Genomic DNA, 21,233 nt, shown 5'->3' with positions numbered 1-21,233 from the left:
GTATAAAGCTCCTCTTGATTGGATGTGGCACGATCTGACGGGGGGAGGGTGAAGGCAGTAGGTTGTTGGGCGCTGTCGCGTTGTCCCTTTCCCTTACAAGAGCTGACGTTGTCACCCGGCTCTGCGTCATCGTCCGGCTTACAGCCTCCAGTGGCGTCTCTTCTCTGCGCCTTTACGGGCGGCCCGCCCGGCGGCGGGATTGCCTGCGGTGCCGTTAGCATCGCACACAAGGACTGCGCGAATGATGCGGTGGTGGGTTGGGGCTGTAGCCGCAGCCCAGGGGTCAGTCCCCGCCTGTTGCCGGCTCCTGAACGTGCCCCCTTGCTAGTGCCTTGTGACGTTTACGTTCTGAGGCCTGTGGGTGACGAGTGTACCGGGTCGGTGCAGTACTTTAATGCCATGCCAAAAGGCAGCCCCAGGAAATTCACTATTTTAAACACCCACCCCTCCCAAAAAAAAAGTATTCCTCCATCAAGTGCTTCTCGTGGAAGGTGGGCTGGCAAGACCCGTCAAATGATGAGAAACAGCCTCCTTTTTCTAGAGGCTCTGGAGAGCCAGGGCAGCTCTGACTAGGCTGGGGGTTTCTGTGCAAGAGCTGTCGTTGTCACGATGGGTAGTGTTCAAGACAGGAGGCCAGATGTTTTAGCCCACTCTGAGCTCCCAGAACTGATCTGAAGGCTGACAGCAGAAATTCAGCATCTGCAGCACCCTGGGACTACAGCTTCACCCCCTCACCACCATCTGCAGTGGTTTTCTTCTACAAGTTGTTCATCCACATGAACGATGCCCTCTGCCTGCCCCCACCTACCATCTGCCTGTTACCATGTTCAATTGTAAGTCTGCTTCCCATTTCATAGTGAGATATTTTCTTCATGCCTTTCTATATGCTGCCTGACTTAATGTAATCTGTTTCTTGCATACTGCTAAAAATAGTATTTTGAACTTTCAATATTGTACTGAATACAAATTCAGTATTTGGCCTTTCAAATATAACAATGGATTTTTTTATTTATTTATTGAATAAAAGCATTATCCCAATTATTTTCCTTCCATGATGGGTATGAAAAAATGCATCCTGCCTTTTGACTGTTCAGAAGGATTTGTCTCCCATCTTTACTATCCAGCAATATTTTATATGGCTCCACCTCCCAGTATCATCATGGTCATGTGCAACCCTTTTGCTAATTGTTTTCCATATACAATCCTAAATCTATTCTATTACCCTACATCCTTTTTTTTCTCTCCCATTCTTTTGGATTTGTTCCCTCTCAGTATCTATATGCAGTTTTCATGGTATTTTTTAAGCTACATGTGGTCTTGGTATGTTAGTGGTATCCTTGGTAGTCCCCTGCAGTTCTCAGGTATGTGGATGGCTGCCCTGCAATTCCCTTGGCTAGAAGGAAATCTGGCAAAGTAACAATCTGTCATGGTTTTGCACCAGCCAGCAACTAAGCACCACACAGCTGCTTGCTCACTCCCCGTCCCCAGTGGGATGGGGAGAGAATTGGAAGAGTGAAAGTGAGAAAACTCATGGGTTGAGGTAAAGACAGTTTAATAGCTAAAGCAGAAGCTGAGCATGCAAACAAAGCAAAGCAAGGAATTCATTCCGAGCTTCCCATTGCTGGCAGGTGTTCAGCCATCCCCAGGAAAGCAGGGCTCCATCATGCATAACGGTGACTTGGGAAGACAAAGAATGTCTCCTCCTTCCTTCTTCCCCCAGCTTTATATGCTGAGCATGACATCATATGGTATGGAATACCCCTCTGGTCAGTTGAGGTCAGCTGTCCCAGCTGCGTCCCCTCCCAACTGCTTGTGCACCCCCAGCCTACTCACTGGTGGGGTGGGGTGAGAGGCAGCAAAGCCCTTGGCTCTGTGTGAGCACTGCTCAGCAGTAACGAAAACATCCCTGTGTTATCAGCACTGTTTTCAGCACAAATCCAAAACAACCGTGTACCAGCTACTATGAAGAAAATTAACTCTGTCCCAGCCAAAACCAGCAAACAATCAGACATGGAATGCAGCACATTGTGTACGCTCCAGAATGGCTGCCTTTTTAGTTCATAATTAAAATGTATTAGCATATCCCAAAACTTCTCCCACTGTTTAAGCTGCTGCATCTAAGCCCCTTTACCAGGCCTTGCTAGCAGCAATTGTGGTTGAATAGAATAGATTTCAGTTAGAAGGGACCTACAATGATCATCTAGTCCAACTGCCTGACCACTTCAGGGCTGACCAAGTTAAAGCATGGTATTAAGGGCATTGTCCAAATGCCTTTGAAACACTGACAGGCTCTGGGCATCAACCACCTCTCTAGAAAGCCTCTTCCAGTGTGTGACCACCCTCTTGGCAAAGAAATGCTTCCAGTCTGATAAACTGCAAAGTATCACCAAATGGTCTGTTCATGACCTGGTCAATGACAGTGCTGTGAAGCATGGTTTTGACGTACCTGCAGAGACCAATGTAGTACTACAGAAGTTGTAAAATAATATGATTGAGATGCTGTTGCCAGTCCCTGTTATAATAAGAGGACAAGCACAATGGCTCTGTCTGTGCTTTGAAGAATCAGGAACCTGGATCTCGCTTTTTATGCATTCAATGGCTACTAGATTTAACAGACAAGGTCTCAGATAACCCTGCTTAGGCTTAGCCATTAGCTCCTTCCCCCTGCTCCCTGCTGAATACAAACATGTTTGTTCTCAGAGGACTTTTTTTTCCTGACATCTCAGGAAAACAGGCTTCAATTTGGTATTCATGCCACATATATTTAATTCTACTTCATACATAGAACTCGTTAAATGCCATGGAGTATAAATATGTATGTGTTTTAAATTGAAAAAGTTACAGGACAGAAATTGTGTTAGAGGAGTGGTTTGATTTGGAGAAGGAACCTCCTTTCTCATATATATCCCATTAAAGGTTCCATCTCAAATAATTTTGAACAAGTAAAAGCCAATCTAATTTTTATGGAGAGAGCATGACTGCAAAGCTCCTACTTTGCCATATCCAACCATAACTGAAGTTTGCATTTATATAAAATATAACTTAGGTTCAGGTTGTCTGTGGACATTTTAAAGTGATTATCAGTTTCCTTGCAGCAGCAGGAAAAAAATATCTATAATTGTATGTAACGTATTTTTTAATGGAAAATCGGATTGATAATACAAAATGGCTCTACAGATATTTGTGTAATTTGATTTCCCCTTTAAAAAGTTGTGCAATATCTGGTAGGTGTAACTCATTTTCTTAACTATTATTTGGAACTTGGTTGTTACAAGACCTTTGCAATAGGCTTCCTTCAATTTCTGGTGTCTCTTCCTCTTTACTCTGTTACAGCCAGCCTGTCAGAGTTCAAGGAGCTTTTGGATGATGCACTTAGTAATATGCTTTATTTGTAGGTATTCCTGCAAGGAGGAGGGACTTGAACTTGATCATCCTTATGGGTCCCTTCCAACTCGAGATATTCTATGATTCTATTTACCTACAGTGTTATGATTGTGTTGCTGGGATATCTTGGATGCTTCTGGAAGCTGTGCCCTCCACAGAACCACACATCTGGTTCTGGACAAATTTAGAATCATGGAATCATAGAATCAAAGAGTCATTTAGGTTGGAAAAGACCTTTAGGATCATCAAGTCCAACTGTTAACCTAGGACTGCCAAGTCCACCACTAAACCATGTCCCTAAGCACCACATCTACACGTCTTTTAAATACCTCCAGGGATGGTGACTCAACCATTTCCCTGAGCAGCCTGTTCCAATGATTGACAACCCTTTTGGTGAAGAATTTTTTCCTAGTGTCCAATCTAAACCTCCTCTGGCACAACTTGAGGCCGTTTCTTCTTGTCCTATCGCTTGTTACTTGGGAGAAGAGACCAACACCCACCTGGCTACAACCTCCTCTCAGGTAGTTGCAGAGAGCAATAAGGTCTCCCTGCAGCCTCCTCTTCTCCAGGCTAAATGACCCCAGTTCTCTCAGCTGCTCCTCATAAGACTTGTGCTCTAAGACCTTTCACCAGCTTTGTTGCCCTTCTTTGGACACACTCCTGCTAAGCATGCCTAGCAAAGAAGAGATCTTGTTCGCTATCTGGAAACATTTTCCATATTTTCTCATTGTCTATGATTCTGACTATGATCTCTCTATGAACATGAACAAGTAATTCTATTTCTCTGTTTTTCAGTAGACTATTTATAGACGTTTTTTATCATTCACTATCTTCTTTTTAAACATGATTTTGATAACAGAATTAAACTTGTTTTAATTATTTCTTTTCCTAGGGACTTTTTCACCAGTGGAGATCCAAATGGAATTTCACATAGAAGAGGTGCTGAAGGAGACAAAGACATTCTGCCCATGCTTATCTAAAATAAGCAGATTTTCAAGAGTTGCTCCTCCTGACGCCCTGTCATACAAGAACAGAGAATGATTGAGAAACACACCTGATCCAGGCACTCTGGATTTTTCTCAGCATTTGTTCAAATATTAAGATTTTGGCTGTTTTCCCCCTCCTTTCAGCCCCCTTCCCTTCCCCTTCAGACTCTGCACGTTGCCTTGGGCGGTGCCAGCGGAGGGCACTCTAGCACTGCTTTTGCCGGATCAGACCTTGCCCAGGGTTTCGGTTCAGGGCGGGATTCAGAAAACAAGCGTTCCAAACCAGTCGAGTAACCTGTTTCACCCAGATGCTGCTACTAGATTTCTCGGCATTTTATGCATTTTCCCTTTCTGTGAACTTCAGAAACCACCCTTCCCTGTATCTTAACTGTTTCCAAGTGCTGGTTTTGCTCCTACTACCAGTGGGGCAATCTGCTTGCCCTCTGGCTTACTATATAGTAGTCCGGGAAAGGAAAAAAGGGAAGAAGTGTTCAAAAAGGCTGTAGAAAGCCATGCTGCATACAGCTGCCTTGTTGGACAACCACAAATACAATCTATTTGCAAACGGTTATCTTAGGAAGGGCTCCTGTTTAATTTTAATTTTATAAATGCAAGAATCATGCAGCGTGTGAATTTACTGGAACATTTTGTAATATTTACTGTGTGAAAAGGTTAGTCAGAATCATTGATGTTAAGAATCATCTTAAGTCTGGAGCCAACTGCTGTGACAGGGGAAGTAGACAGAGTTGCTGGGGAGTTTTATTCCTAATGTCTCAGAGTATTATCAGATCAGGCTAATCTTTATGCTGATAGTATAAATCGTCCACTTTGAAATGGCTTTTGCATTTGCGTTTAGGGTTGTTAGACCCTCTTTTTGTCCCTGCCTCAGTGTATCTAGTTGCGTGCGTCAGTGCTGCTCTCATTAGTGAGGAAAGCCCTGAGCCCTCGCTTCCTGGAACAGCAAGACTCCATGATTTACTCTACACGTCCCAGAGTCCCACAGTGAACATCTTACTCATGAATTAAAGTTACTGTCTTTCAATGAAACCATTAAAGAGTGAATGAAGTAAATGCGTCGTAGATACTGATACATCTACTGGTAGCAGAAAAATTTACTAACTTGACCATTAACCCTGGACTGAAGGCTAGGTTTTTGGTAACTGCTGTATCTTAAAATTTCAAATACTTATGAACCGGAACTTGCTTTACATCAAGAAACAGTTCCCTATGTTTCTGGTAAGAGAAAGGTATTGCACAACATACTGTTTAAGCAAACAAGATATTATGTAATTGTTCAAGGAGGAAACTTGCAGAGAAGGAACCTACAGATAATATGGAGTCAGTTTTTGACACGCACTGCGACATTTTACTGCTTACAGAATCTTTTTAATTTAAGAGCATGCTGGTGTGGGTAAACTGCTTTCTTTCTTACCACTACCTTACTTCTTGAATATTTGTGAAGAAGAAAGTTCAGAGATGTTTTAACTTCATTTTGCTATGATTTTTTTTCTTTTAAGAAGCCTTACGTGCCTTTGGCAGTGGGGAATTTGCAACTATTTATATTAACTATTTCTTTAAGCAAAATAGAAAAGCCTGTGTGCATTTGCCTAGAAAAACTATTAGAAAAGTTGTATTATTTAAGGTGATACTTTTTACAGGAGCAAGTTCAAATTAGTCTTTCAGCACTGTAAAGCCAGAATAGTTTTCCAAAACTTATGACTAAGTAGTAATCTAGTATACTAGCAATTATTAATTACTACTAACTATTAATATGCTATTTACTGTGCTACAAACTATGAGATTATGAGTAAGTAAAGCTGATAATACTAGAGACTATTGCAGATTCTAGAAGTTTTAGAATATTTAAGTTTTGGCTTAGAGAGGGTTAATGTCGATAGGCTGTGTTTCTACACATGATATTTGAGTATTTTAAGGATTAAAAACCCCTCTGTCTAAGCAAACAGTATTTTTCATTCAGTATATTGCTAAGTTACTCTTAAAAATTGTGATTTTGCTTACATGAGAACGGTGATAAACATTTACAAATGAGAGCTGGGGGTTAAAATTGATAGCTTTATGAAAATATCTGCTCACTGCTCAGTAAAAGCAAATGGAAGGAATTGTCAGAAAAAGAATGAAAGAGAGAACATTATTGTGGCACTGTGTCCATCCATAAAGCCATATGGTATTTTAATACCGTGGTCTGCTCTAGCATTCCATCTCAAAAAGAATATAATGGAAATGGAAAAGATCCCAAGGAGCAGAACATTTAAAGGCGGCACTGCTGGAGATGGGATACTGAGCTGGACAGACCTTTAATTTGACCTCCTACATATTATCACAAGTGTACTTTATTTTCTTAGTTGTATCTATTAAAAGTAATTTTATTTAAGGTACCTTTATTTAGTTTTATGTAATGAATACATGAATTTAAATTTTGGGTTGGTATGCTATTACCTTAATTACCGTTTCCATCCAAATTTATCTTGGTATCATTCAAAGTGAAAACAAACAAATAACATATGCATCAGTCACTATCCTTAATGATAAAAATGTAAAAAATAAGAATCTGCATATATGTATTACAATATGAAACTATGTGAAACATTAACTGAAACAATGTGAAAAATGAACTGTATCTTTTTGGTTGTCAAAAATAATGACCAAATTTACTTTAAAGGTTATATTTTAATTATTATGCTGGTCTTTGAGAATGATCTGTTTCTTAGGAATTGAAGCACAGAACAGTAAAATCACTTGCTTAAATCAGTATTTCCTGCTTATTGATTTGAAACATGCTTTAAAGTTTTGAAATATATATACAAGATATCAAATCAAAGTAATGGTAGTCAATTCGCCTAGACAGAATACTGTTATATCTGACTAGTTTCATATCAGCATTTCACAAAAGGTAATTTTTTTCTGGTCTAGGAAAATGACAGTAATATCTGGAGTATTCAATCTTTTCTTTTGCTTTGTTTTTTCAGTTTGCATATTAGATTCACTGTTCCACAGTTCAAGCATTGAAACTTTCAGTCTGAACAAGTAAGATTTATAAACTACAGTTTATTTATGTTTAATGTTTGATATAAATAGCAATTAAAAAAAATCAAATAACCTTAAAAAGAAAATGCCTTTTCAAAACCCAATACACAATTGCTACATTCATGTTCTAGTTATATAATCTGGCTATTTATTAATATTGTAAAAAGTCTTGCTCTAAAATGTGTTTTAAAGGTAGCCTTTACGGAGAATTTTTATAAAACATCTCTATTTCAACATATTACGGACAGAAAATTTTGGATTAATAATTTTTTCTGACAAAAGATTTTCTGAAGTGGATAGTTCTTGTGTTAGCTATCTTATAGTAATTTCTACAGTTTATTCCAAAATATTGCAGATTACTTCAGACTTGTAAAGACCACCTTCTCCCTTTCCCCTACAATTATACAGAAGCTTAAGTTTTATAAAATTATTCCCAAAAAAAGTCTTATTTACTGTAATATTCAAGGTCTAAGAAACTTAGAGGAATGATAATCCAGTTTTATTTTGACATGTGCAGGTAAATCAATGCCCCCAACATTTATTTTAAAATTCCACACAATGAAATTGCAAATTTGCAAAAAACCATAAAATTCTCCAAATGTAGCTTTTTCTGGAGAAATGCTTGTGGCCCGTACACATCTTCCCACAAAAGACATTCCCATGACTACCCTAGTTATTACTATTATATCTCAAACATCTTTTGGATTTTGTGGAAGGAAAGAGAACAGAGCTGCCCAACTGAAATGGGGCTAATGACCCCAAATTACCAACATCAGGCCAGAGCCCCACCTTATTACTGTCACACCTTTCTTTTAACTCCTTACTGCCTGCACAATGCTGTTAACTACCTTCAGCTGGCTATTGAAAAATAATTTTGGCAAGATATAGGCACTTCTTGGCTAAGTTGGGAGCTGAGAATCTGTGTGTTTCTCCAAGCTACACATAGATAAATATCATATATATATATATATATATTCCTTCCAGTTAGGAGTGCTTCCGTGCCCCAACACTGATTCTTAGCCATCCCAACCACAGAGTACAGAAGCCTGTTTGGGGATGTTTTCACCCTGGAATGTGTTCAGGACTGCCTATGAGCTTGGGCATTAAGCGTAACTCATTTGACTTTTGTAATCTTAAAATGAGTGTAATAACGTTTAAGGTCTTCATACAGGTTTTGTTTGAAGAATCAAATTACATTTGTCATGACCTGCATGAACTTGCCAAGATTTTCAAATGCAGATCCAGAAACAAGAACTCATATTTAGACATATCAGTAAATAATATAATTTTCAAAACCAATTTCCACTGAAACTTTTAATATGTTTCTGCGATGGTGGCCAACATCTCAGGCTATCATGTGACTTTCATACCCAGACTGATACATTCCATACTGCATCTTTTTTCACCTGAAAACTCCTATCCAGTCACATAAACTTTTATAAACTTGTCTGCATTCCTGCTAAGAACTCACCAGTTCCTGAAACGCTTTGCACCTGTGTAGATATTAGCCACTCAGTGCATTACAAAAGAGTGCCTTGAATACTGAAAGACAGTTTATGTGTCAGCTACTGTATGAGCTCGACTTACTCTAAGAAATTGAATTCTCTCTTGTCAGTGGAATTTATAGAAAGCAACAGAGTACATCTCATTCAAAGAATGGGAATGATCACTGTGAAGCAAATAGCAGATGACCTTCTGGCCTGCAATGTCATGTCTTGTGAAGAAGTGAATACCATTGCCTGTGAAAAGGTTGAACAAGAAGCCTCAAGAATGATGATTTACATGATTTTGAATAAAGGTTCAGAAGCCTGCAATATTTTGGTTAAGTCACTTGAGAAACACAACCCTTTTCTCTTTCGTGACCTGCAAGGATATTGTAAGTATTACTGGTTATATTTTTGTCTGCTAGTCAGGAGTTAAATTATTATAGAAAGAACCATGAAAAACTTGTGATGCACTCATATTTACAATAGTATTATAATTCTGTAGTTAAGTAAACTCTAATTTGATTTGTATGGTCTGAATTGTTTCATCTGAAAGAATAAGACAGTGAACACTAATAAATTTTACAAATGTTAAGACAAAGAGGGGAAATCCAAATCCAGTGAAAAATTCTGAAAGGGTGAAAATCATCTGTGATCAGGTAGCTGAAGTTCAGACAGTTAAACACATCCTATCACTTGTTTATGATGAGTTGTGGGTGAGCTGAACACTGATCAATTCTATGGACAAAATTCATATAAAATTTAATGGGAATATGTAATGAGTTTTTCAAATATAAACCTCTTCCCTGGAATCTGAAACTACTTGCGCATAGGCTGCAAGTTGGTTAAGTTGTTAAAGGACTATCTTACTGTATGAATGCGGTGCACGCACTGAGACTAATCTTTCGGCAATCCCAGAGAGGCATGACATTTGGCACCGAAACATTTCCCTAAAATACGTTTCCCTGATTTCCTTCAGTTTGGGGGACTGTGCTTCTTTACTCCACCTGCTTCAAATGTCTGATCTTGAGATACGTGTCTGAGTCAGCCCTGTCCCTTAGGCTATATACATGTGCTTTAAAAAGCAGTGCATACAAATCTTCCAGGACTCCCTTTAGGAGCTGTTTTTTATAAGCTTCAGGTTTTCTAGATGTTACTACATTTTATTATGTCTATGGTGGAAGGTTCAAATAAGCTCACCTCCAAACTATATGAAAGCAACTATTAGACTAACCAGAAGTAACAACAATGCAAAAGACATAGTTTAAAAAATTAAATAGATTAGAAGTTTATTTGGCCCAACTGTCAAAAATTGTTACTGATTTACAAATCTCTTTCTTAATACTGTAATACCTTTCATGCATATATAAATGCTGTCTTTCCATATTAAAAACTTACTACATAAAACCTCATACTCTCAGCATCACATTCAGACAGTTCTTCCAAAAGTAGTAAAATTTTAAGTGACAAACTCATTGACTATTTAATTCACTGATACATGATCTCTTTGCCTTAGGTACTACTGGGCAAGTGGAACAAGATAAATTAAATTACTTGATTCAGGATTTAAAGTATGTGTATCTGTCTTCAGCTTTTCAAAAATATCATCCTCTGGGTAGTGATATTGACATAATTTTTGATTTGGGAACTGCCTATACTGATGTCTTGCTGTGGAAAAAAGACATACATAATAGCAGGAAAGGGCAGCTGACGCTAAATGTCCTTCTGGAGGAACTGAAAAATCCCTGCATTATAGAAGGAGAAGCTGGCAAAGGAAAAACAACTCTTCTAAAAAGAATTGCTGTACTCTGGGCTTCTGACAATTGCTCTGCTTTGAAAAAAATCCAATTTGTTTTCTTTATCAGCCTGACTAGCACAAGAGGTGGAATATATGAGACTGTCTGTGATCAGCTTCTTTTTGAACAATACCCCATCTGCAAACAAGATTTCATGAAAATGCTCCTAGCACAAAGACAAAGAGTCCTTTTCCTGTTAGATGGATATGATGAATTTAACCCCCAAAACTGTCCAGAGATAGAAGCAATGATTAAAGAAAACCACAAATTCAAGAACATGGTCATTATTGCTACCAGGACTGAGTCTATCCATAAAATCAGACAGTTTGGGTCACTGATTGCTGAAATAGGAGATCTATCGGAGGACAGTTGCAAGAAGCTCATTAAAAATGTCTTGACAAGTAAGCTGGCTGACGGTCTGTTAAACCAGCTTAAAGAGGCCACTTCCATGAAGAGCCTTATGAAGACTCCACTCTTTGTCATCATTGCTTGTGCCATCCAAATGGGTGAAAGTAATTTTCATCCAAGCACCCAGACTCTACTTTTCTCTACTTTGTATGACTTGATGGTGGAGAAAAACAGGTACAAAACAAAAGAAATAACAGAAAATCATATTATGCTGAGCATAAATCATTGTGGAGACCTAGCTTTAGATGGAATATTTGATCAAAGATTTGATTTTCAGTCTGAGGATTTAGTTGATGTAAAAGAAGAAGTCCTGCTAGCTTCAGGTCTTCTGAATAAATACACAGCTCAAAGACTAAAGCCAACATATCGATTCTTCCATAAATCATTTCAGGAATACACTGCAGGCAGACAACTTTGCAAACTACTGACATCCTGCCAAGAAGCAGAGGTGAAGAAAGGGTATAGCTATCTACAGAAAATTAATACTATTTCAGATATTACTGATACTTATTTCAATTTGCTTCTCTACACTTGTGGATCCTCTCTAGATGCCACTAGAATAATTTTGGACTTATTGAAAAGAATTGATCAGCATAGAAATATTTCTCAACTGTTTTCATTAAAGAATCTGGCTTTGGAAAGCAAATACACAAAACCATCAGACAATATAACAGAAAAGGAAGATTTAAATAAAACTAACAAGGATATTTTTGCAGACTGTGTCATTAATTTCTTTTATGAAAGTTCTTCAAAATCAGCACTGAGCCAAGATTTTGAAGAGGTTTTTTGTGATAAAAGTATTTACATTAATACTCAAAATATCCCAATTTATTTCTCTGATTTTTTTAGATACTTACCAAATTGTGTTAGTGTACTAGGACTCGTTAAGTTAGATTTTTTTGGAAATTACACACCAAGTAAGGAAATAGATGATGAGAATGTGGAAGATGTTCAAATTAGTTCACTTAAAACTTACATTCCTGAAAAGGCCGTCTCCTTATTCTTCAACTGGAACCAGAGTCTCAGATCTTTAGAAATTACACTGCAAGATTTCAACAAGTTAAAGAAACGTGATATTAAATATCTGGGCAAAATATGTTGCTCTGCTGCAAGCCTCAAGCTGTGCATCAGCAATAGTGCTGGTATCACGGGAACACTGAACGAAGTCCTTGAAACCTGTAAAAACTTACAAGATCTTACTGTGGAGTCCACACCTCTTACTGTAGAAGATGAGCAACAGATCACAACAATGACAAAGCTGAAAACCTTACATGTAAGGGATCTGCAAAGTGAAAATCTAGAAGGTAAAGTATTTACTGGCAGTAAATGAGCTCTTTTAGATAAATGTGCATGAGAAGGTAAAGCAAAGTGGCTCATGGCTGCCTTGTATATGGAAGATGCCTGGTTTTGATTAGTTTGGGAAATGTTATATCGCTAGAATGCAATTCTGTATTCACGGTGAAAGTGACTGCAGTCTACTCAGTTATGTAAATTTACGTAAGTTATTTAGTTGTGTAAGTCAGGTCTGGCCTTTGAATTCCAGTAAGTTCCCATTTAATTATATACTTGGCTCTTGCTACACAAAGGTCTTTGAGTTCTTCTAAGTTGCTATTCCATCATATTCTTGGTTCTTGGTACACAATATATTAAAAAATCTGGTTTTAATAAAATACTAGATGGGAGAAAAATTGTAACAACTCTGGTGTAAATAATCCACAGTAAATGAGATAATGTGTATACGCTACCTAAACTTTGTAAGTGCCATGGGATAGAGCATACCATCGCTTTAACTTAGTTTTCACAACAGATGCATATGTTTTTTGGCAACCAAATGAGAGTGTTGTAGCCTGATCTAGACCTGTAACATTGGATAGAAATTGCTTCCTACATCCCTGTCATAATTTCTGAGTAAGCATTTCTTTTAAAGAAGTCTAGTACTGATGTTACTACCTAATATGATGGAAAATCTGCAGTATCTTTTGATAAGTCATTCCAATAATTAATTAAATGCTTCTAGCTCAAATAATTGTTTTCTCTTAAAATTACAATGGCATAATAAAGAAGAGTGTAGTAACTATAGCATAGTATGCTCCAGATGTGCCTGAGGTGAAGGATTCTGCAAGGATGAGGGACATGTATTTCCTTACATTGTGAGTCATATGCATACAGGATCCTTCCACACGATTGTTAGAGCAGGGCACTGGGCTCTGAGCTTTTCATCACTCAAACCATCCATGAATGTATCTTGCCCTGAGAAACATACACAAGTACTGATGATACCAAATCACAGAGACAGGTTATCATGAGCCAGCAAACCGCTCTTGCAGTGGTGAGGTATCTTGCAGTGATAAAGACTAAGCACATAGTGGACTGCATTAGCAATACTGTACCTAGGGAAGTGGTTATTCCCTTCTATTCTGCTCTTCTGGCCAATCTGGAGTATTATGTGCAGTTTCAGGCTGCCCAGTATAAAAGAGACAGTAACAGTCTGGTTAGAGTCCAATGGAGGGCCACTAATGTGGCCAGGGAGCTGGTATACTTAATATATAAGGAGAATCCAAGAGAACTGGGCATGGTTTGCCCAGAGTAGAAAAGGCTACCAGGGAAACTAACAGCAGTCTTCCATTACCTTAAGAGTGTTATAGAAAAGATGGAGCCTTTCAGAGGTGCACAACTAAAGGACAAGAGTCAACAATTTTGAGTTTGTAACAAGGGAAGTTCAATTGGATGTAAACTAGTTTTTAACAGGAGGGTGGTCAAGTGTTGAAACAGGGATCTGGAGGTCATTCAATCACTATCCTCAGACATTTTCAAAACTTGGCTGGACAAGGCCCCGAGCAACCTCATCTAACTTTAAAACCAGCCCTGCTTTGAGCAGGAAATCGAACTAGATGACCTCAGAAGTCCTAACTTGAACTTTTTAATCATTCTATGACATATAATCTCAAGATTATTCTGGAACTACATATTAAATAAAAAAAAAATTCTCTTTCCTATGTGCACAGATATGCCAAGATTGTTAAGGAGAATAGCATAAGAATATAGTGACAACAGCCATACTGATTCAGAGGAAGGATCCATCTACCTTGGTTCATTGTCTCCAATAGCACCTATAAGTGGATGTCTAAGGAAGAGAAGAATCTATAATACTTTCTTCTTAATAATCTCACAGCCTCTGTTTTAAGCTCAGAGAAGTTTCCTGTGCTTATGATTTGTTTATTCAGTGACCTCCCCAAAGGGTCCTGCTAGTCCTTGTCTGTCTTTGCTTTGAACCCATGTAAACTTACTGCCTCTGCAGCATCCTTTGGCAAAAGCTGTGAAGTACTATGTCCTTAATGTTTATTTTGGACTAGTTTCAATTGGTGGCCTCTTGTTCTTGTACTGGAAGGAAAAAAACCAAACAGTCAGTCTCTACCCAACCTTTTCCATGCACTCATTATTTTGTAGATCTCTCTCATATTCTCCCTGGGTCATCCCTTTCAGATGTTCATATTTTCACACAAAACTATTACTTATTTTTCACAAGAACCTAATATCACTGAAGTGTATCTGTTCTACAAATGAATTTGTTCCCGTATTAAATTAACATGTTCTATACATCTATGGGGGGGTTTTTTGGCAGGTGGACTTATTGATGGAATAAAGAAACTTGTGAATACTGAAGGGCTTGTACTGGACAACATAAGTATGGATGAAGGTGATGCAAAAAAATTAGGTAATTTCCTCTCTCCTATTTCACACCATAATCAAGTCTATAGTGCTGAGAATGTGAATGTTTTAACACATTGGTCTGAAGTTTGTACACTATTAGCACTTGAAAACCCTATCATCCAATTTAAAGAAGTAATTTCTTATATATTTGCATTGAAGTTTTGATATGTTCTCTATCCTGATTGTCACAAAGTATTAGTGTGCTCCTTTCAAGTTAGTTATGCATACTGTAGTCAAACAGATCTGACATACTGATCCCAGGACTGGCTAATCTGCATGAACTGCAAGTCAGGCGGTTGCAAAGGAGATATAGTTCCCTTCCCTGACCTATTGCTGACTTTCTGCAAGGTCAGTCACTGGATACCAAGGTTGAAAAGTTTGAATAATGTTTGCTAGGGCCACACAACCCAGATGGCAATCCATATGTATACCCATCCTCTCTTTGATGGCATGGTAAAACAATGCTTCCCATGAATTTGTTCCACAAGAAAATCACATTTGATCTTCTATGAGTTACCTTCTCTTGGCTGAGGGGCAGTTTATATTGATTATATATTACAATAGCTGAACAAGAGTCTGTGTTTATCTTTTTTTTTTTTTCCAAACACAACTTTTCATATATTTCTTGGCATCAAAATATAGATGACTATGCCAGGCGGTAAACATCTAATTCTGTCTAGCTGTTTGCTGTGATCAAGACATTATAAACATATCAAAACAGTACACCTAACAATGTGACCTTCTTTTTTTTTTTCCATTCCATTCCTAGCTGAAGGTGTCAGAAATTTGAGAAAGCTACGCTTACTATACATGAATCATTTGACAGCTATTGGCGATGGCATAACCTACATTGTAAGATCAATCTCTGATGAACTAAGTGAACTTGAAGAAATCCAACTAGTCAACTGCTGCATCTCGAGTGATGCTGTGGAAATTCTAGGTAAGAATAGTAACTTTACAAACTGAATATGTGTGTTTTGAAAATCAAAACATAATTCTATAACAGAAGAAAAAAGCGTGTAAGGATAAAATCAGAAACACGTTCACAATGAGTTTCAGTTAGCAGAGATGTAAAATGCAGTAAGGAAATTTTATATAAAGATTTTATATAAATCCTAAGTATAAAGGTTATATAAAAAAGAAAGATAAACTGTTGCATAGTTCTGTAAACAAACAAAATAGGAAAGCAAATAATGGATGATGCAAGCAAAACTAGTTTTCAAAATTGTTTTTGTTTCAATCATTGCCAAAAAGATTCATTCTGATCAGGGACCTACTCAAATAATTTTAACAAGGTTGCAGTAGTACAAATAAGGATAAATAAACATTATTTAACTAAAACAGGTGAACTCAGGTTAGCAGAACTTAGGGAAATTCACAATTAAGTATGTAAGGAACAAGCTGAAAGAATCGTTGAACCATAGATAACTGTCTCTGAAAATTTGTGGAGGCAGGAAAGTGGAGAATCCAGTATCTTTTCCTTGAAAGGAGGAAATCACAGGCAAGTCAACCTCACATTAAAAATTCTGAGACAGATTATCACACAAACATTTTGTAAGCACTTAAATTATAGACATAAAAGTTAGTGTGATCATGTCAAACCTTTCCAGGGAACAGGGTAATAAGATTGTGAAAAGATAAGTCTGGATCTATCCTAACTCAAATGAGATTTTTAACGCTACCCTATACAACATCCTTAACAAGAAGTTAATGAAATGTATATAAATAAAATGGGTGCACAACTGGTTGAAAAATTACTTTCAAAGAGTTATCACAAACGTTTCACTAAGCGAGAGAATGTTTTGATACAATCAATTAAATCCTTCCTTGTTCTAAACAATAGTTTAACTGATGGCTTAAATGACAGAATGGAGGATACGCTTATAAAATTTCAGATGATACTGGCTTGGAAGGCTTACAAGCCCTGCTGGAATCCAAAACCATAAATAAAATTGGATCTATTTAAGAGGTGATCAAAAAACAACAGTCAGGAATTCAGTAAAGACAGATGTAAAGGGCTGTAGCTGGGAATGAAACATCAATTTCATGAATGGAGATTAACCTGTGTACCAGGAAAGAATCAGAACTCTTCTGTGGAAGACTGGAATCATTATGCTATTGCAAAAAACGTGTGCTGGTGAGTCCTGAGCAACAAATCTGTGCCTAACCTTGGTATCATAACTAAGAAAGGTATAGAGAAATCTAGACAGAGCACCAAGAACTGCTAGAGGTTAAGAAAATGTGGCTTACAAAGAATAGTTTTGTTTTGATTGCGAGAGAAGTCTGAAAAAGATATGATAATTTTTTAATGAACTTTAAACATTGCTACACAGAGATGATAATCAACCATTCTTTTTGTCCACTGGGAGAAGAAAGTAGCTAAATTTGCAACAAAGAATATTTAGATTGGATATTGGCAGAAACTTTCTAAAGCCAGGAAGGTAAAATAGCACCTAGGGAGAATATGGAAAATTTCAAAGAGCAAAACAGATAAATATGTATCATAAATGGCCTAGGGTCATCAATGTCCTGCCCCGCTACAGATGCTTAGACTCTAAGGTCCCATCTGGTCCCACACTCTTCCACAATTCTCTGATCCTGTAAACTATATATATTTATATCATAACAAAAAAACTTGACAGCTTTGTGAAGAAGGAGGTTGAAGTCTCCAGGGCTTCAAGAATCTCCCATGTAATCAGACAGCTTTGCCCTGCTTCAGTGTTGCAAAGACATCTTAAAGTTGTCTCATCACCACTGAAGATCCATTTAGCCAAGAGAGTATAAGTTATGCAGAACCACTACTCCAGCTCTTATGGCTGGCCAGATCCTTTATTTTATTAGTTCCTGGAGACACAATTAACAACAAGAGAACACAGTTTGCATCAGAGGGACGTCAGAAAAGTGAGAAAAACCCGGATGCTATTAAAAATCTTGTCTTGCTGTTCATTAAAATGCAAAGCTGAGAAAGGTGCAAAAGAAGCCAAGTCATGCTGCACTGAAAACATGCATAACAAGCTTTTTTTCCTCCCATAGCTCAGAATCTTTGTAATTTGCCAAAACTGAATGTACTTGATTTGTCGGAAAATTACTTAGAAAAGAAAGGAAAAGATGCTATCCACAGACTTGGTAAGTCAGAAGATTTCTTTGGATAAATAATTTAAATTGGGAATGAGCTTCAGTTCTAGGACTTATCCAGACAGAATTTCAATAATTCTTTCCTCTTTTATTTTTAGGTAGGATATAATTGGTATCCTGAAGCATTTCCTCTCAGTGAATGGAAATTTTTTAGAGTGAGGAATATTTTATGCAATTGGCTGCTTTGCTTTTGCTATCAAAGCAACAGTCTTGGAGTCTTTAACCTACCAGTATTTTCTTCACTGTTGGAATGTGATTTGCTTTAACTTTTTAAAGTGATTTTACAGTGAGCTGTTATAACAAAAAATTTACACTTATTTTCATTTAGTCGATGGCTTAAGTGTCCTACCTGGGATGAAAGTGCTGATGCTTCCCTGGGGAGATGACATAAAGGTTTGCCTAACAAAATTGTTAGAACTACTGGAAACAATGCCACAGCTGACAAAACTTGGATTGAGGAAATGGAACCTCACTGATGTGGAGATCAGAATTCTAGGTAAGTAAAGGTACTGTGGAAGAACAAAAGATGAAGGACAAAACCCAGAAAAACTCAAAAACAGTTCAGTAAACCCAGCAAGTTTTAATAATGTAAGTGAAATAGCATCAAGTCTGGGTAGGAAATGAAATATATATATATGTATAATGAGCCACATTGCTACTCAACAAGGACTATTTTTCCCTGCATAAGTAGTGCAAGGAAGACTGCAGGCAAATGGAGACTCCTGGTGAAGCATCTCCTTTAGAGGCAATTTTTTCTGATTGATGGATTGATTATCTCCTCCATAAACATGACAGGAATACAAGTGGACTCTTCTTACATCAAATCTTCCACTAACATAACATCTGTTATAGAATGTATGTCAATAGTAGAGATTGAAAAGGCAAATACTAGTATAACTTCTATCAAGGTAGATAGCTGAAGATCAGGGAGATGTAAAACCTACCTGGATTCATACCACTCACCCCTTCTGAGGATACAGTAGAAATGAAATGTCAAAATGAATGAGAATTTTCATGAACCTGATCTTGCAATGCTTTTGTGTGAGTGATCATGAGCAGCAGTCCATAGGCGCATTTGAGCTAATGACCTTTCTGTAATTAGTACTTCAAGTATCTTCTTGTATGCCACATACTGCAGGTTAAGTTTTAACAAGGAAGAAAAGTCTAGGTATAAAAAAATCGTGATCTGTGGCTGCTATATTTTACATTTTTCATTCTAAATAAGAAAACAAGTAACATGCGAGCACATGTTTAAATTAGTTTCTATTAAGGGTGGTATTTTTTTAAGCATAGAAGTTCAAGTGAATTAAAATAGATTCAATTCTTCAATATCCTGAACAGGAATCATTCTCTTCATTGGGGCCTGAAGCAAAAATAAATCCATAAATAATTATATGTTCACAGGCAATTTTTTTGAGAAAGAACACCTAGAGAACCTTCAGCACTTGGACTTGGCAATGAACTGTGTGACAAGCGATGGCTGGCTTTCCTTCATGCAGCCACTGATCTCTCTCAAGAAGCTGGTATCTGTAGATTTCAGCAGCAAACAGGACTGGGTGCCTGCATCACTGTTAGTCTGTAAATTAAGTCAGGTACTAACCACACTGAATTATTTAAAGGAGATTAAAGTGACTGGATGGAAGTTTGATTGCCATGATCTTGGACTTATTAATGGTGCAAAAGTAAACTGCAGAAAACAATTTCAGCTAGTGCATTCTTAAACAGAACGAGCTTTCCCAGTGGACATTCACTTACAATCTTTCCCATTTGAGAAATGCTCTTCTCTGCAACCACACATTGAATCTGCAGCTCTAGGGTTATTTGGATCTCCTGGTCTGCTCATGAGACGGGAGTGAGAACAGTATCACGTCCTCTTCTGGGAGAAACAGGTTAAAAGAAAGTAAAAGAGAGATCACCTTGCATTAGCCCCAAATCCTGCAACCTATAATGACTCTCAGTCTTTAAGTGGTTTCAAGGAGTGTTCACTTTATCTGTGCGTGCTTTCTATGAGATCATTTTTATTAGCTTTGAAGTTTAACTGTGTAGATTAGGGAAAGCTCTTAACAAAAAGGTAATAAAGGCTGCAGCTTGATAGGTGTGTGTGGGTGTTTTACCATGGATTTTTTTCAGTTAGACAGTATAGTTGTCTGACCTAGCACAGAGGCAGGGCAATTCCAGTATAGTTTCATCTCTACAATACACTACGGGAAAATTTATTGCAGAGACATAATACACCAACGGACATAATAGAACCAAGCTGGAAACCTGAGCTGTAGAGCAGGCAGATTTGGGTAAGGCCTAGAGAGAAAATAAGAGCCAGATGAGGGCCTATTTCTGATGCTATGCCAAAAAACCAAAGGATTATGCGAGCATGATGCAGTCACCTTCCTAAAGCCATAAATGGGACATGTAAAGTTTTTCAGTGGAGAAAAGGAAAAGAGAACTGAAAAATAAGTCCATGAAGTCACAGAAGTGAGCAGATGATGTTGCTGAGATAGTTGGGGGCAAATCTGTACAAATTTGATTTGACAGTGCTATCAAATTGAACTGCTGACTTCACTTGGTTTTAGGCTGTTATGCTATCCAGCCTTATTCTTCCAGTCTGAAAACTTTTCTGTTTTCTATGAAAAAATTAACAAAACCACGCATAATTTAATTATTGTAATTAAAGGACTATTCTCTTCTTCCCAATGTGTTGTGTTGTCTTTTATCCCAGAACATCATGTTTTCAGAGAGAGCGCTTTGCAATGGCAACCTTTTGCCCTCACTTTGTGCTGATGTAAATAAATACATATAGTGCATAGCAATAGAAAATCAGGCACTAGAAATGTGGAAGACTATGTTGTATAGAGAACTGGAGTGTGTTCCATGTCTTGTGAGATCAGAAACAAATCCCATTAACTCTAGTCCTTGGAGGAATCCTTTACTTTTGGTAAGGAGTGGAAAAGCCTTTGTTAGGACTGTTGATGGGGAAGAGCAAGCAGCCAAAGAACAAAGTTTTAACCACTTTCCAAACCGGGTGACTGAGCCTTTGGAAGACAGTTCTAAAGAGGAATCAGTTGTAGCCTGTGGATAATCTCAGTCCTACTAGAAGAAAAGCATAATAAGACCAGACCCCAGTTGTTCGATAGTGGAGTCAGTGAATAAGCCTACATTTTGGTATGCTGATTTCCTCACTAAACCAGCACATTTCAGTACTTCTACAAAATATTTTAAAAGTGAAAAATTAACCAGCAGTGTCCGCCTCTCCATCCTGTAAAGCAAAGGAGCCTGAGGGATATATA

The 21,233-nt window shown here is 37.7% G+C and overlaps 1 protein-coding gene across 3 annotated transcripts; it reads left to right on the top strand.

The window, feature by feature from the left end:
- Positions 1 to 36: 36 nt before the first annotated feature.
- NLRC4 (NLR family CARD domain containing 4) lies at positions 37 to 20,626 on the top strand. Of its 3 annotated transcripts, none has more exons than XM_054820678.1 (10): positions 37 to 833; positions 4,277 to 5,606; positions 7,358 to 7,415; positions 9,031 to 9,291; positions 10,416 to 12,407; positions 14,726 to 14,818; positions 15,584 to 15,754; positions 17,848 to 17,940; positions 18,278 to 18,445; positions 19,354 to 20,626. In XM_054820678.1, coding segments are annotated over exons 3-10 (3,096 nt in total). In that variant the 5' UTR covers positions 37 to 833; positions 4,277 to 5,606; positions 7,358 to 7,414; the 3' UTR covers positions 19,671 to 20,626. The 3 variants fall into 3 exon arrangements, with proteins under 3 accessions (XP_054676653.1, XP_054676651.1, XP_054676652.1); XM_054820676.1 differs by having other exon boundaries at positions 4,277 to 5,777; XM_054820677.1 differs by having other exon boundaries at positions 4,277 to 5,781.
- Positions 20,627 to 21,233: the final 607 nt, after the last annotated feature.

The sequence above is a fragment of the Grus americana genome, chromosome 3 (genome assembly GCF_028858705.1).
Source record: "Grus americana isolate bGruAme1 chromosome 3, bGruAme1.mat, whole genome shotgun sequence".
NCBI classification, from domain to species: domain Eukaryota; kingdom Metazoa; phylum Chordata; class Aves; order Gruiformes; family Gruidae; genus Grus; species Grus americana.
This window is presented reverse-complemented; position numbering and strand designations above follow the sequence as displayed.